This window comes from Narcine bancroftii, chromosome 5 (genome assembly GCF_036971445.1).
Source record: "Narcine bancroftii isolate sNarBan1 chromosome 5, sNarBan1.hap1, whole genome shotgun sequence".
NCBI lineage: Eukaryota > Metazoa > Chordata > Chondrichthyes > Torpediniformes > Narcinidae > Narcine > Narcine bancroftii.
This window is the reverse complement of record NC_091473.1, coordinates 193544347-193558878: the sequence shown is the minus strand read 5'-3', so window position 1 is coordinate 193558878 and position 14532 is coordinate 193544347. Positions and strand designations below refer to the sequence as shown.

Here is a 14532-nt window from a genome sequence, read left to right as displayed (position 1 = left end):
CTCTCTCTTTTCCCCTCTCTCTTTTCCCCTCTCTCTTTTCCCCTCTCTCTTTTCCCCTCTCTCTTTTCCCCTCTCTCTTTTCCCCTCTCTCTTTTCCCCTCTCTCTTTTCCCCTCTCTCTTTCCCCTCTCTCTTTTCCCCTCTCTCTTTTCCCCTCTCTCTTTCCCCTCTCTCTTTCCCCTCTCTCTTTTCCCCTCTCTCTTTTCCCCTCTCTCTTTTCCCCTCTCTCTTTTCCCCTCTCTCTTTCCCCCTCTCTTTTCCCCCCTCTCTCTTCCCCCCTCTCTCTTCCCCCCTCTCTCTTCCCCCCTCTCTCTTCCCCCCTCTCTCTTCCCCCCTCTCTCTTCCCCCCTCTCTCTTCCCCCCTCTCTCTTCCCCCCTCTCTCTTCCCCCCCTCTCTCTTCCCCCCCTCTCTCTTCCCCCCTCTCTCTTCCCCCCTCTCTCTTCCCCCCCTCTCTCTTCCCCCCCTCTCTCTTCCCCCCCTCTCTCTTCCCCCCCTCTCTCTTCCCCCCCTCTCTCTTCCCCCCCTCTCTCTTCCCCCCCTCTCTCTTCCCCCCCTCTCTCTTCCCCCCCTCTCTCTTCCCCCCCTCTCTCTTCCCCCCTCTCTCTTCCCCCTCTCTCTTCCCCCTCTCTCTTCCCCCTCTCTCTTCCCCCTCTCTCTTCCCCCCTCTCTCTTCCCCCCTCTCTCTTCCCCCCCTCTCTCTTCCCCCCTCTCTCTTCCCTCCCTCTCTCTTTCCCCCCTCTCTTCCCCCCCTCTCTACCCCCCCTCTCTCTTCCCCCCCTTCTCTTTTTCCCCTCTCTTTCCCCCCCCCTCCTCTCTGAAACACAGATGCTGGGACAACTTAGCATAGAGCACAGAGAGTCCATAGGGGATAAAGATATACTGAAAATACAAACATCTGAATTAAAGGCTAGGAAGAATGGGACGAGTTCGGACCAACAGACAAAAGGTCTTAATTGGATATGATGAGAGGAAAGGTGAGAATTGATTTTGTGGGCTACAGAGATCAGAAAGTCTGGGGCCATGGAATTAAGATTTTCCTCTCCATCTGCCAAAAACTCATTGCTAACTCACTATTTCTATCTGTCATCCCTTTATGATCTATGTTGACTCCTGGGCAAAATGCACCACTGACTTCAAATTGTCATATTTATACCATAGCTTCTCTATTTACCCAACTGAGCAATTGACATCCATCTGAGGTCGGCATATTACTCCAGTTTGGTCTCCTGGGCGTCCCCAAGTTCTAAGATTCTTTCCCAAATCATTTCTGCTATGTCACCTTTCTTCCCTTTTGAGATTATTTAAAATCCCTTTGATCCAGCTTTACATACAGTACCTAATGTAAGTGATGTTAAAATGCAGTCTTCTGCAGATATTCAGTGGGAGGGGGAAAAAAATAATTTTTCACCACCAAGGCTACTTGACCTGATGAATTCCCCTAGCAGGTTGCATCCGAAGTCTTGTGTGTTTCATACTTGGTGTCAATTTTTTTTTGTTTGAATACGCTCTTACAGATGATGTAATTTACTGTACTTTGTATGTACAGAAGGGTATCCTTTCCCTCCATCTCTTCCTATTTTCTCATCAGATTTTATACATGACATCACATACAACCCTGTGACTCCTTTTTCCTGCGGGCAGGTTGGAGAACTGCATGCAGTTCTGATCTCCTGACACGAGGAAGGATGGACTGGCTTTGGAGGTGTTGCAGAGGAGATTCACCAGGTTGATTCCAGGGATCAGGGGATTAGCCTATGAGGAGAGATTGAGTCGTCTGGACTGTACTCACTGGAATTTAGAAGAATGAGAGGGGTTCTTGCAGATATGATGTATAAAATGATGAAGGGCATCGATAAACTAGAGTTAGGTAAGTTGTTCCCATTGGTGGGAGAGACCAGCCTCAAGATCCAGGGGAGTAGATTTAGGATGGAGATGAGGAGGAACTGCTTTATCCAGAGGGTGGGGAATCTGTGGAATTCGCTGCCCATTGAATCACTGGAGGTGACCTCGGTAAATATATATTTAAGAGAAGGTTGGATAGATTTTTACAGAGATGGGGGATTAAGGGATATAGGGAAAAGGCAGGTAGATGGAAATGAACCTATCATCAGATCAGCCGTGATCGCATTAAATGGGGGGGGAAGCAGGCTCGACGGACCAGACGGCCAACTCTTATGTTTCTTATGTTCTAATCATGAAAGCCGTCGCACTCTCCAATTACTCATCAAAGTCACAATTTCAAAAACCACCACAAAGCTATCAACATTTCTCCCTCTTCCTTAGAATCCAATCCTCCACTTTCAAAAAATGTTTCCGAATGTTTCACTGTGATACAGGTCCACGTATTAAAATAGAACAACAGTAAAACCCTGATAACCAGAATTCAAGCAACTGGCAAAAAAAAAATAGGTAAAAAATACAGAAGCTTAAAATCAGCGCACCTTGTGTTCGGTCGCCAATCACACAATCTCAAGCAACTAGAAAATTTACATTCGGCATCTACAAATTCCCATAGGTGCTGGATACCAGCGGTTTTACTCTATATGTGAAAGTGGAATTAAAATACAGGTATGCACCGCTTAATGTCCATTCAAGCAGCGTCTGACCGCATAATTATACAGTTACTACAAGGAAGTCTGCAGCAATTTAGAAATGCAATCACTAGCTATAGGAAATTGTATACCGTAACCCACACTGATCTGACTGTCCTGCTCTCTCCACAGCCCTGTATCAGTCCCCGCGCTGATCCCACTGACCCGCTCTCTCAGCACAGCCCTGTATCAGTTCCAACTAATCCCATTGCCTCACGCTGTCCCAGCACTGATCCCACTGGCCCGTGTCGGTTCCCGTGCTGATCCCACTGGCCCATGTCAGTCGATACGCTGATCCCACTGGCCCGCTCTCTTACCACAGCCCTGTATCCGTCCCAAATAATCCCACTGCCCCACGCTGATCCCACTTCCCCACGCTGTCCCCACACTGATCCCACTGCCCCACGCTGTCCCCACACTCTCCCCACAGCCCCGTGTTGGTCCCCACACTGATCACTACTTACAAATAAAAAATTTACAGGTACTCTACAGTGTCCCATATAGCTTTACTAGGTATATAATATGGTGTTCACACACCGACAACATGGCATAACGCGTAATTTCACGACGTATTCTAGACGTCTAGCAGTGCATATCTGTACAACCTTTCAACTCAACTGTAAACTGTATCTCTTGTTTTTGCACCCGAATGCAGGTTTTAGAATCGATCTACAAAAAAAATGACGCTTTTTTTTCTCTCTCATCAGGTCTCTCCTCATTGCTTCAGAGTGTGACAGGAAACACTTCTGTCCCATCCAGCAGTTCAACTCAAAGCATTTCTACCCCAGCAACAGCAAGTGGCACCAGTCCATTGAACAAGAGCGTTCCCACCACTAATTCCAGTACTCCACCAGTGATGCAGGGGCTTATTGGTTGCTCTCCAAATTCACCTGCGTCAGAGGTTTCCTCTTCTTCCTCGGTGAACTCTGCCCCAATAAACCACAGCCCTACTCTCTCCAACGCAAGCCAGAAGGCAGCTGCCAGCGCTAATGCGCTGGAAAGTTCTGCCCGCAGTGCGGCCTCTTCAATTAGAGGAAGCACAACTGGTCAGAAGGTATCGACCGAGGCTGTAGCAGCTGAAAGTGAAGTGCAGCTGCCCTCGCCCTCCAGTTTGGAATTGAAAATTCACAATTTTCTGAAGGTCAACCCAGGCTTCAAGGCTTTAGATCTGAATATCCCCCTCCTGAGCAATTTGGGCTCTGGCGACTCCAAGAGTCACTTGCAACCTTCAGAGGGGCCTCGAAATTCCAGTAGCTCCATTCTGGACAACCAGGACGGCACACCAGTCAGAGATGAGCGAGGTGGGACTCCAACCCAAGATGAAATCATGGACAAACCAGCAACAACAGGCACTCTTGATCCAGTGTCCTTGCTCTCCAAACTGATCAGCCCCCCCTCCTCTTCCGCCAGTAGCACCATCTCTCCCCCACTTTCCATGCCTCAAAACCTAGATACTGGTTACTCAGAGATCTCTAGTTCAGTGCCTTCTTACCAAACTGATGCTTCATATAGCTGCGGAAGAGGTTCATTCCCTTCCTCTTTCAAACCCTCGGAGCTGTGGGAAGAATCTTCCCCTGGCAGAGACTCCCCTCAAGAGCAGTTTTACACGGGAGAACCCTGCACCGATTTTGATTATGCTGGACCGCTGCTTTCCTCCATTTCCAACTTGGCACAACAGCCCCCAAAATCTATTCTCAAATCAAACAAGCCTGCAGACCAGATGCAGAGCCCCAATGAATACCAGTCCGTCTCAGCCAGTTACAGTCGTCTGAAGTCCGTGTTCTCCAAGCCCATGAAATCCATTCTTAAGAAGCAGGAAGCTTATGTTAGTAGATCAAATAGTAAAGGGTACAGAGAAGATGATCAGGGAATTGATCTTGAGAATCTTCCTTCACCAGGTCAGAGCAATCAGTTCTTTCGCTCAGAGTCCAATAATATCATATTACAGCCCTCCTTCTCAGATGTGTCTCGAGCAGGACCTCTTCAGAAAGCATTTTCTGACTTGCTGTGTTCCACCCCTTCCCGACCATCCTCCTTGTCACAAGGTGCTGTGCCTGCCTCTTTTAGCCGTGCCATTGATAAAACTGTCACACTGGGCTCTCCTGTCTCAGCCACCTCAACCATTGAGTTCAAAAACATGTTAAAAAATGCCTCGCGTAGGCCAACCGATGACAAACCTTTAGAAAGCCCCATCAGTCCTGCCCTGTCAGGTGGTTTGAGCGAGAAAGGGAGCCTCACTATGTTTGCACTGTCGGGGATGGCCGAGAATGCAGACAGAGAGCAGCATTGTATTGAGACTCGTATATCCACTTCAGAGTTGCCTGAAAACATAGAGGAAAAAGGAGCCCCCATCGAGACGCTAGGTTCCAGTACCCCCGTCAGCTGGACGGCTGATGTTTGGAGAGCCCATACAGACCCTGGATTCCAGCCGAGGGTCAGGCAGGGGCAGCATGAGTCATGGGAGAGGGGGGTCCAGGAGCAGTTGGTTTGAACCCAGCGGGAGCATTTCAGATTTTGATGATGATTCCTCATCTATTGATGTTTCCGAGATGACTCAAGGCATCCCGCCCAGCTTCAGAAGTCAGTTTGAAGAACGCAGATTCGCTGAATCATCGAGCAGCTATCGATCCAACAGCTTTAACAATCCCTTTGAAAGGCAAACTCAGCAGATTGGACTTCCTCCTGGCTCCCGGCGCGATCACATTGGGCCGCCACAAGTTCCCAGCCGACCTGGGCCTCCTCCAGACCGCGGCCTTGCCCCACAAGATCACATTGGTGCTCCCCCAGTTCCCTTGCAAGATATTGGACTCCCACCTGGATCCTCCAGGGATCACATGAGTCTACCCCCAGGTCCTCTGCCTGATCATTTAGGTCCCCCTGGCCCACCACAGGAACATATGGGGGCCTCTTCAGGTTCCCTTCGAGACCTCAGCTCATTCTCCGGTTCTTCCCAGGAACACAGTGGACCACCCCCTGAGAAGATTGGGCCACCACCGGGAAACCCCGTTGACCACATCGCACCACCCTCTGGCCCACCCCCTGACCACTTTGTTCCTGGTCTGCCTCCTGGCCCTCCTCCGAGAGATCGCCTGGGGCCTCCCCCTGTGCCCCCTCCAGGTCCTCCTCCCCTGGATCATCTTGGGCCTCCTCCTGGTCCCCCTCCCCGCGATCACCTGGGGCCTCCTCCCATTCCCCCTCCTGGCCCACCACCTGGCCCTCCTCCCCGCGATCATCTCGGTCCACCACCTCCCGTTCCGCTCTCACAGGATCACCTTGTCCCACCACCTGGCCCTCCTCCAAGAGATCAGCTTGTCCCACCTCCTGTTCCTCCACCACAGGACCTTCTTGGCCCATTACCTGGTTCTCCAAGGGACCTCCTTGGCCCATTAGCTGGACCACCTCGAGAACTCCTTAGCTTACTCCCTTGCCCTCCAAGAGACTTCCCCAGCTTAACCAGCAGGCCCACAGTGCAAAGATCTCAAAGAGATTACTATGGGCCACCCTTTAGAACCCAGCCAGACTACAGTAGCCCTGGTAGGTTCTTCCACAGAGACTTCCGAGGATCCTTTCGGCCTCGGGACACTTTTCAAAGTGGGAAACGATCTGGCCCACCGTTTGGAAGTCCCCCTTTAGCCACTGCTCCCAAGCGACCGTACATGCCCCCACGGTACTGAAAAGGTAAAGAGGGTGACAAATGTGAATGTTCTGTCTTGGGGATTATGTGAAACCTTTCATCTCTGGCCCATGTTGGCTGAGCAGCTCTGTGGTCATCGTGGCAAAAGTTCAGCATGGTGCTTTTAGGTCACCTCCATGTCTTTTGTGTCCCAGTCTTTTTTCCTATCTGGTTTCTATCCAATTCTTTCACCTGCCCTCTCCAAAATTGACCTGCTGTGCTAGGTCAAAGGTATGTTAAGGTTAACATTTTGCAACAGGATCGTTGCAAACTCCTGCATGCCAAGGTTCCAAATGAAGACTTTTGTAACTTCAGCCCTGCAACGATCTTATGTGGAACAAGACAACCACTTTTACACAAAGTAAAATTTGCGTTGTTGCAAAAATCATCGCAAGTCTTAGGAGACTGTAGCTTCTTCCAACCTTTTGCTACTTTGTTGTTTTTAAATTAGTTTTACTTTTGTACCAGTTCTGGCAGGGGTAGGGGGGGAAATGGCTATATGCAAATAGGAAATGTGTCTCGTCATTGAAAGTGTTGCAGAGGAGCCGTCCAATCAGGTTGCAGACCAGACTCTAGAAACATGAAGACACCCTGCCTTGGCCTGTGTCATGGGTGTCTTGTTTTTGGAGAGCCTCCTGTTGCATGCAGTTGACTTCGGCAGGCAGGGTGTTCATGTTTGCCTGCTCACTGGGAGCTACAGCATGTGCCCATGCCAAAAAAAAAAGCCCTTTCTCGTATCAACTAGTTCAGCAACTGAGATGGGTGCCTGCACAAGTTCCACCACACTTCAATGCAGGAGATCCATGTTTAAACTCACGCTCACACGCGCATAAGCTGTCCCTGCTGCTTGCATGCAGTTTAATATTTTTTCTCCACAGCACCTCCTTCAGCCAATATGGAGCATCTTCCCCCGGCAGTGCCAGCGCTGCTCATTGAGATGCTGCGCAGAATTTGACAAGACTTCCACCAATCCAAGCAAGAAGATTAAATCTGCAGCAAGCGGGACTGGAAGCAGTGGAGTGGGCACAGTTGCTTATGCTAGCAGACCACGATGAGATTTACAAAATGTTTCTAATAACCATACAGTAAAAATGATTCCTGTCATTGATCCTCAAAAAAAAATGGTATCTTTGGAATAAATGTTCCTCAGGCACATAACAAGCTTCTATTGTTGCGATAGGCCCACCAGTGATACAAGGCGACGTAATTGTGCAAAGTGTTAAGATGTTGATTTTTTTTGTCCTTAAGGATAGTGAAATAATTGATTATCACAAGCTACTTACCCAATGTGTTTTTCTTTGTCTTTATTTTCCCCGCTTTTGACTCATTCTGTAACCAGTCACTGTTTTGTCAAATCGACCTGCTTGTCTCCTAGGAATGCCTTGCTGAACAATCCTTGTTCACTGTTTATATATTTAAAGAAGTAAATAACAGTGTTGGGGGGGGGGGGGCTGGATGGGTGGGATGAGGGTGGTGGTGGGCAGTGTAGGGGGGGGGCATGAGACCCAAGTAATGACAGGAACAGCTTTGAAAAACAGTGACTTTTATATGATCAGCCTGTTTCAGAGCTCGTTTTTGCTTAATTAAAGGTGACTGAAGAAATAAAATGAATCGAGGTGGATACAGTGTAACCAGACTTGGTTCCATACAATCCAGTTTGTGCTGATGTTGAAGACTGATTTGCTGTTTTAGAAGCGGACTTTTTTTTTTTGAAAGCTTTACCTATCCATGATACACATTCACACACTTTCTTGATGGTTATTTTTCAGATGATATGTAATATGTATGTAGCAAGAGGAAAAAAAACTTTCCTGAATTAAAATGTAAAGATCGAGTTCTCCATTTATTTTTCTCAAGAGTTTATAAACTTTTAGAAAGTGTTATTGACGTGACATGAAATTTAGGATTTGGTGCTTAGTAAACTTTAATTTGTGAAGCTCCCTTTTCAAGGTACACTACTTGAGCTAAGTTGTACAATTATTGATGGGCCACCACTTGCCATTTTATCCATGTGAATGTAATTTTACTGGAGGAAGAGGGTAACTTTATAGATTCATTGTCACCGCACCAAAGGTGAACATGCCTGTAAATACCTTGTCCAGTCAACCCACACAGATTCACTTTTGGAGGGGGGTGGTGGTGGTGGTGTGGGGAAGTCTTGAGTGAAAGATTTGGATGCCTTTCAGAGAGAACGTGCTTTTTTTTGGAAATTTCCTATAGTTAATACAAGATAAGCCCATCTAATTTTCTTGGGTTGCCAGTTCACCATTTTGCTGCAAATAAATGAGCATTTACATACTTGTATCATTACGTAAGTGTGAGGGTTGGTGAAATCCATTGTTTCTGAAGATCTGTAAACCTATGTTGTGTTTGGCTCAATGTTGTAGCATTTTATTGCCCTGCCTAATGTACAGATAGAAATTAAAACTGGCGTTTAAGGTCGCCTGGTACCTCTTTACTTTAGGAATAGAGCACTTCAGCAAATGAATGTGAATTAATTCACATCTATCACTTTACACTTGAAAGCCGAACCACCTTTGCAGGGGAGGCTGTCCATTTCTTGACTTACTCTCACCAGCTGGTCCTGTGTGTGACAGTAAAATGTGCCGTTAATTGATGTGGTGAGGGCTAGAGCAAAATACAACAGCTTCTTGTGGTTGCATGTTGCTGAACAGCAGGTCACCAGATGTGGAAGGACCTAGCTATAAATCACACCGGCTAGGCCCTCAACATTCATGGCCCTTCAACAGAAGGCATCAGTTTACCAACATAAAATAGAGTGGAATCTCGACCAAAACAGGTGCTTGAGATTTGTTGCACTTTATGCTACAGATACAAAAGTCACCTGCAGCATTGGTACACTTTGTGGGGGATCTTGGGTGCATTTAAGAAATACTCTAACCTCCCTTGGATCTGATAGAAATTGCACCTTGCGCTGGTTGGATACTGTCTGGTGCAATCAGTGAGAAGAAATCTAGAGCAGCAAGTTATTTTATGGGTCCACCACAATTACTAGTAGTGGGTTGAGGCCAGGTGACAGTAAACTGGGGAACCTGGATATGTTGGCTAATCACTTCTTTGCCCATAGAAATAATTTCCTTTGAATTTCTATCAGCAACAAAGTCTTTTTTGTCAATCCAAATAATGGATTGGCTGGGATCAGATTTTTTTTCTATTCAATAATGTGCTCATTTAACATCAGAGTCACTAAAATGTTCCCCCGCCGCCACCGTCCCAAACTTGATGCTGCTCACATTTAGCTGCCATGTCAAATTGTACTATGGACCAAGCCAAGAAAACTAATGGAACAAATCCTTCCCAAAAAAAAACCTTAAGAAAGACTTGTTTTAAGAAGCAATGTGAACCCATAATCAGAAAGGGCTTGGATTCCCAATTTGCCTTTGAAAGCATGTCTTTGGAATAGTATAGCAGGCAAATTAAAAATGCTCACTTGTCATTTACTCCTACTTGTGCCTGTTGTTCTCGCTCTACAAATTAGGTTCAAATCCTGGACCCTCTCTTCCAGTTTACTGCTCATGTGAAGAATTCTTAAGGTTATCTTGGTGGTAAACCTCTCTCTGATGAGACGCAAGACTTGCTGATTATCCGACATCTGGCGCCATTTTGATGTTTTAACTTCTAATTTTGGAATTAACCTTGCTCATGAAAATTATATGTTTAATCCTCACAAGATGTAATGAAGAGCTTGTTAGCGTCAATCATCTGGTGCTATAATTTATACCTTGAGTATAGATCCCCGGTTCACAAATGGTTTGCACAGTTCCCTTCATATTCAATTCCTTTGACTTTGGATTAATTCCACCTGGAATTTGATGACTGCTTCATTTGATGATTGGACACATAAATTCATATTCATTAGTGCATCTGGGATTGACAACAATGCAGTAATTCTGAATTATAAAGCAAATGCCCACTTAGAGCTGGCTGGCATTTGAATTTCAGAGGTTGGGGGGGGGGTGTTAAATTTCAACGTTCCTTCAAACTATGAAGACTGCACTGATTGATTTATTCTAAACCTCGATAACCTATTTTCCACTGGCATCCCAGTTAATTGGCCATGCAGTGTCCTGGGATAGGAAGCCATTTGCGCCCTCTCCACTGGGCCACCTTTAATTGGGACACTGCTTTTCCACTGAACACAACTCGTCCCAGGGGATTGAGTGTTCTGCCTTCGACTGGAAATTGGTGTCTTTCTGCTGTCCTGATTTCCATTGTTTTAATTGGCATCAGTTGAGTAGGGGAAGAGGCTGTCAGTTAACTCGAGTAGTGACTTATTTTTCTGCTGGACCCTGTCCCAGTTAATTTCTGGGACAGTGTGCCAGTGGAAAAGGGGCTAATTAAGCACCTGGTTTCATCCTGCTTTAATGAATCTGCCTTCTCTTTGTGAAAGCAAAAACCTACTCATTCTTCAGTCATATTTTTTGACAAGTTCCTTTACATTAATATTTTGAAAATTATAGATTTAAACATTCAAAGAATGCCAAAACTGGAGAATTGTAACCAACAATGTCTTCAAAGTTAGACTTTGGCCATTCCAGACTTCTTGGAAGCCACTCTTATTGATCTACCTCAATGGAATTTGTCAAGTCTTGACCTTTCTCATTGACCGAAGCTTTAGATGTGGAATACTTAACGCAGAAGTTTATTTCTGATCTTGGGACCCATCTTTCCACCAAGAAGCTTTGAAAACGAATTGTTCAGATCTTCGGCTTTTTGAATGTGTGAAGATTATGAAGAGATATTTGCTTCTGTCCTTGAACTTTTAGTTGGCAGAGCCAATTCTTTAATGAAGATCCTTTGGAATAATCAGGATGAAAAGATCCTGCAAGTTGGATGGATGTTTGAGTTTTGGAATTTGGAGAACGGAATGACATTTTGTTAGGATTTTAAAACCTCACCAAGTTTAACTCCATCTTTCCGTGAAATTGTCACTTCCAATTTTTTTTAAAAAGTCAATCCAGTATCAAGATTGTATGTGCTGGGAAGTGCTGACATTAACAGGAGTTTGTGGCTTAATCTGAAATATTTTTGTACACACACTTACTTCCACTCAAAGGAACGGAGATAGGTGTCCAATTAAAAATAATATGTTAAAAATAGCAATCAAAATGTACAAAATACCACTATAAAGTAGAAAATTCTGGAAACACCTTATCATAAATATATATATGCATTCCTGCATTTTAGTTTGGAGATGTCAGATGATTTTCTGCAAGGAATCCCTCTGGATTGGTGCTGTTCCTCAGGTCTTCATTGATCACCTTGCTGAGCCTTTAATCTTTTGTTTGGGGGGGGGGGGGTGGGGGTGGGAAGAGAGAGAGAAGATTTCAATGTATTTGTATAAAGAGTAGCTTCTATTAAGGAATGAATGATTCTGCAGAAATCTAGCCTGGCCAGTTTCTCCAGAGAGTTCTGAGCAAAGGCACTTCAGCTGTCCTTTTCCATTGCTCGATGGAGCTAGCAGTAATACTGGAGGATTGGTGCTGACTTCATCCAATGTAGTCATGAGCCTACATTGCCTTGTGGGGAGTTGGAAAATGTTGTCAAACCCAGTTTCCTTATTGCATCACGAATTGTAATTGAAGCGTCGACAGGGCGTTCAAAAGTCAGGTGCTTGATTCGGATATTCTTTTTCTTTAAAGGCTGAGAACAGTATGGTCTGTTCACTTCAGAAATGCCGCCCTTTGGGTAATTCCTGCGCCAGCTTTCTTTTACATTTAAAACCCTATCTGCCTGGGTAGCTTTGTTTCGTCCAATCAGTTCCGAGTTGCTTTTCTTTCTAAACTTGTTTTCTTTCTCATTGGCATTGCAGATTTGAGATTTTCAGTGCACAATGCCTTGTATGGGCGACCCCGTGAGTATTACGACGTGAGCTAGCTGCAAGAGACTGAGTGGACCACCAAGCTTATCATATACGCTTGTAGGGTTCAACCTTGCAACGTTGTTTGCTTAGCCCGGCGCCTGCCACTCTTATTTATTTGTTAGACACGCACAAGGACACCAGAACTACAGAATAATATCTCAAAACCGGAAAGTTCTTGATTTGCTGTGATTATTCTGGTTTCAGAATTATTGGTCAAATAATTTCTTATCTAGTGATGATTATCCAGGAAACAGACCATTTGATCTAGTTATGCACACTATCTTCACTTCATCTAGGAAGTCAGCAAATGCAAAGAGGTCTAGACCCTGATTTACAATTGTGTGTATCCTTGAGCAGTCCTTGGGCACCGAGGGTGGGTTTGCTTCATCTGCAGTGTTGTGGATTCTGAGGTGGAAACCACAGCTACATGAAACTGCCTATCTGCAACACCTACTACTTAAACATTCATAATCTTCCTGTGCTGCTGTGTGGGTGTGTGTATATAATGTGTGCATACACTGTTGTTGCCATGAATGTGGACTAAGTTGCTTTCTTAACACAAGTGACCTCAACAAACTTCCAGTTTACTTTCTGCCAATTCATCACAACTTGTTTTGGTTTTTTTTTGGGGGGGGGGGATTGACACCGCGCACGCTACTGTCAGGGAAATTTTAAATCGGAATGAAATAAAATCTACTTGGAAGTTATTAGAAACTTGGGAAGATAAGCTATAAAGCAAAAATTTAAAGAAGTAGCACTGAAACCTTAATAAGGTCACTTATTTTTTAGCAGATCCCTGCATGTTGTTAGGAATTTTGTTAAACCGACACTACATTTTATATCACCTCAGTTTCTTTTAATTGTGGCTTTCAGTGATTATGATCATTGCATTGTCAACATAGATCAAATTAAAATTAAAAACTGGCACTAACTTGACCAAAGGAAACCAGAGCACTGAAATTCCTACTTTTTTTTGCCCTATGGCATTTTCCAGTCAAAAATATGTTGTGTCCAGTCTCTACATTGAACATGGTTCTCTTGCTACCAACCTTTTCCACATTAAAAATGCTTGGCTTGGAATATCAATATTTATCTTTCACTTGAACTATAAAATAACATTCACTCTTCACAGCCATTTTCCATTCTTGGAGTTACCCATTGGTACAAGAATGGCTGGTGTTTATTGATAAATCATGTTATTGTCATCTGGAAGTTCTCTGGCCCCCTCTCCATTTGATCATACATCCACCAGTAAAAACATTATTTATTCTTTCTTGCAGCAGGAGGATGATTGTCTATGAATCAAAGACTTCAAAGCAGTCATTGCATTGCAAGGGATAGGCCACAAAGTACTAAACATGACTTTTAATATGCATACCATTGCCATGTCCCAGGTATTGTTCTGTCCTGAGATTGGGGGTGGGGTGGGGGGGGGGGAGGCTACCTGTGGAAGGTGCTGAGATTTCCAGATGGTCAAGTCAAGGCATCCCTGAATGGAGTCTGAACTGTGCCCTTTGCTCACGTGAGTTGTTTGGAACTGTGGGGCAGGGTGGGGGGGTGAGGGTCTTGGCTTAAGGATTGTGGAGGACACTAGGGCGCTGTATATGAGACCCCTTGGTGAATTTCTCTTGAATTATTGTGTTCGGGTCTGGTCGTCTTATTGCAGGAAGGATGTGGATGCTATAGAGAGGATCCAGAAGGGGTTTTGCAGGGATGTGGCCTGGATTGGAGCATGCCTTGCAAGTGAACGTTTTTTTTGTTCCTTTGAGTGACAGAGGAGGGGTGACCCAGTGGAGGTGTGCAGAATGATGACGCATTGATTGTGCAGATAACCCAAGGCTGAAATGGCTAACATGAGGGGGGATAGTTTTTTCTTAAAGTGCTTTGGATTAAATACAGGTTTTTCACACTGAGAATGGGGGGGGGGGCATGAAATGTGTTGCCAGCAACAGTGGTGGAGGCAGGTTCAATAAGATCTATAGGTACATGGAACTGAATAAAATGGAAAGTCAGGGAGAAGGGAAATTCTAAGCAGTTAGCATAGGTTATTGGGTTAGCACAATGCTGTGGGCCCAAGTGCTCTCAATTGCTAAGGTATTTGAATTGGTGTGCCATCATTGTAGATTTGCTCCCCAGAATGGTCACTCAAGGAGGGAAGGGATATTAGAACTACGGTGTGGTTATAAAGGCTGATTTGTGCATTGCCCCAATGTGGAATTTTAAAGTCTCACTGAGCTCTGGAAAGGTGGTGTGTTCATTAACTACAAGATTGTGCTTGAACATTAATTCATGTAAATATTTAATGCAGTAAGCAATTATAAATTGCATGAAGAAATTGTATAATTTGGGAGCCACTGAAGATTTAGAAAGTCATTTGTCCCTAT

General features: G+C 45.1%; 1 protein-coding gene across 1 annotated transcript in view; it reads left to right on the top strand.

The window, feature by feature from the left end:
- LOC138764487 (regulation of nuclear pre-mRNA domain-containing protein 2-like) overlaps positions 1-7425 on the top strand; it is an 85719-nt gene extending 78294 nt beyond the window's left edge. The window contains 2 exon segments of the mRNA XM_069940474.1: positions 3299-4965; positions 4967-7425. Of these exon segments, the coding sequence (XP_069796575.1) occupies positions 3299-4965; positions 4967-6265 (2966 nt within the window). The 3' untranslated portion in view covers positions 6266-7425.
- Positions 7426-14532: the final 7107 nt, after the last annotated feature.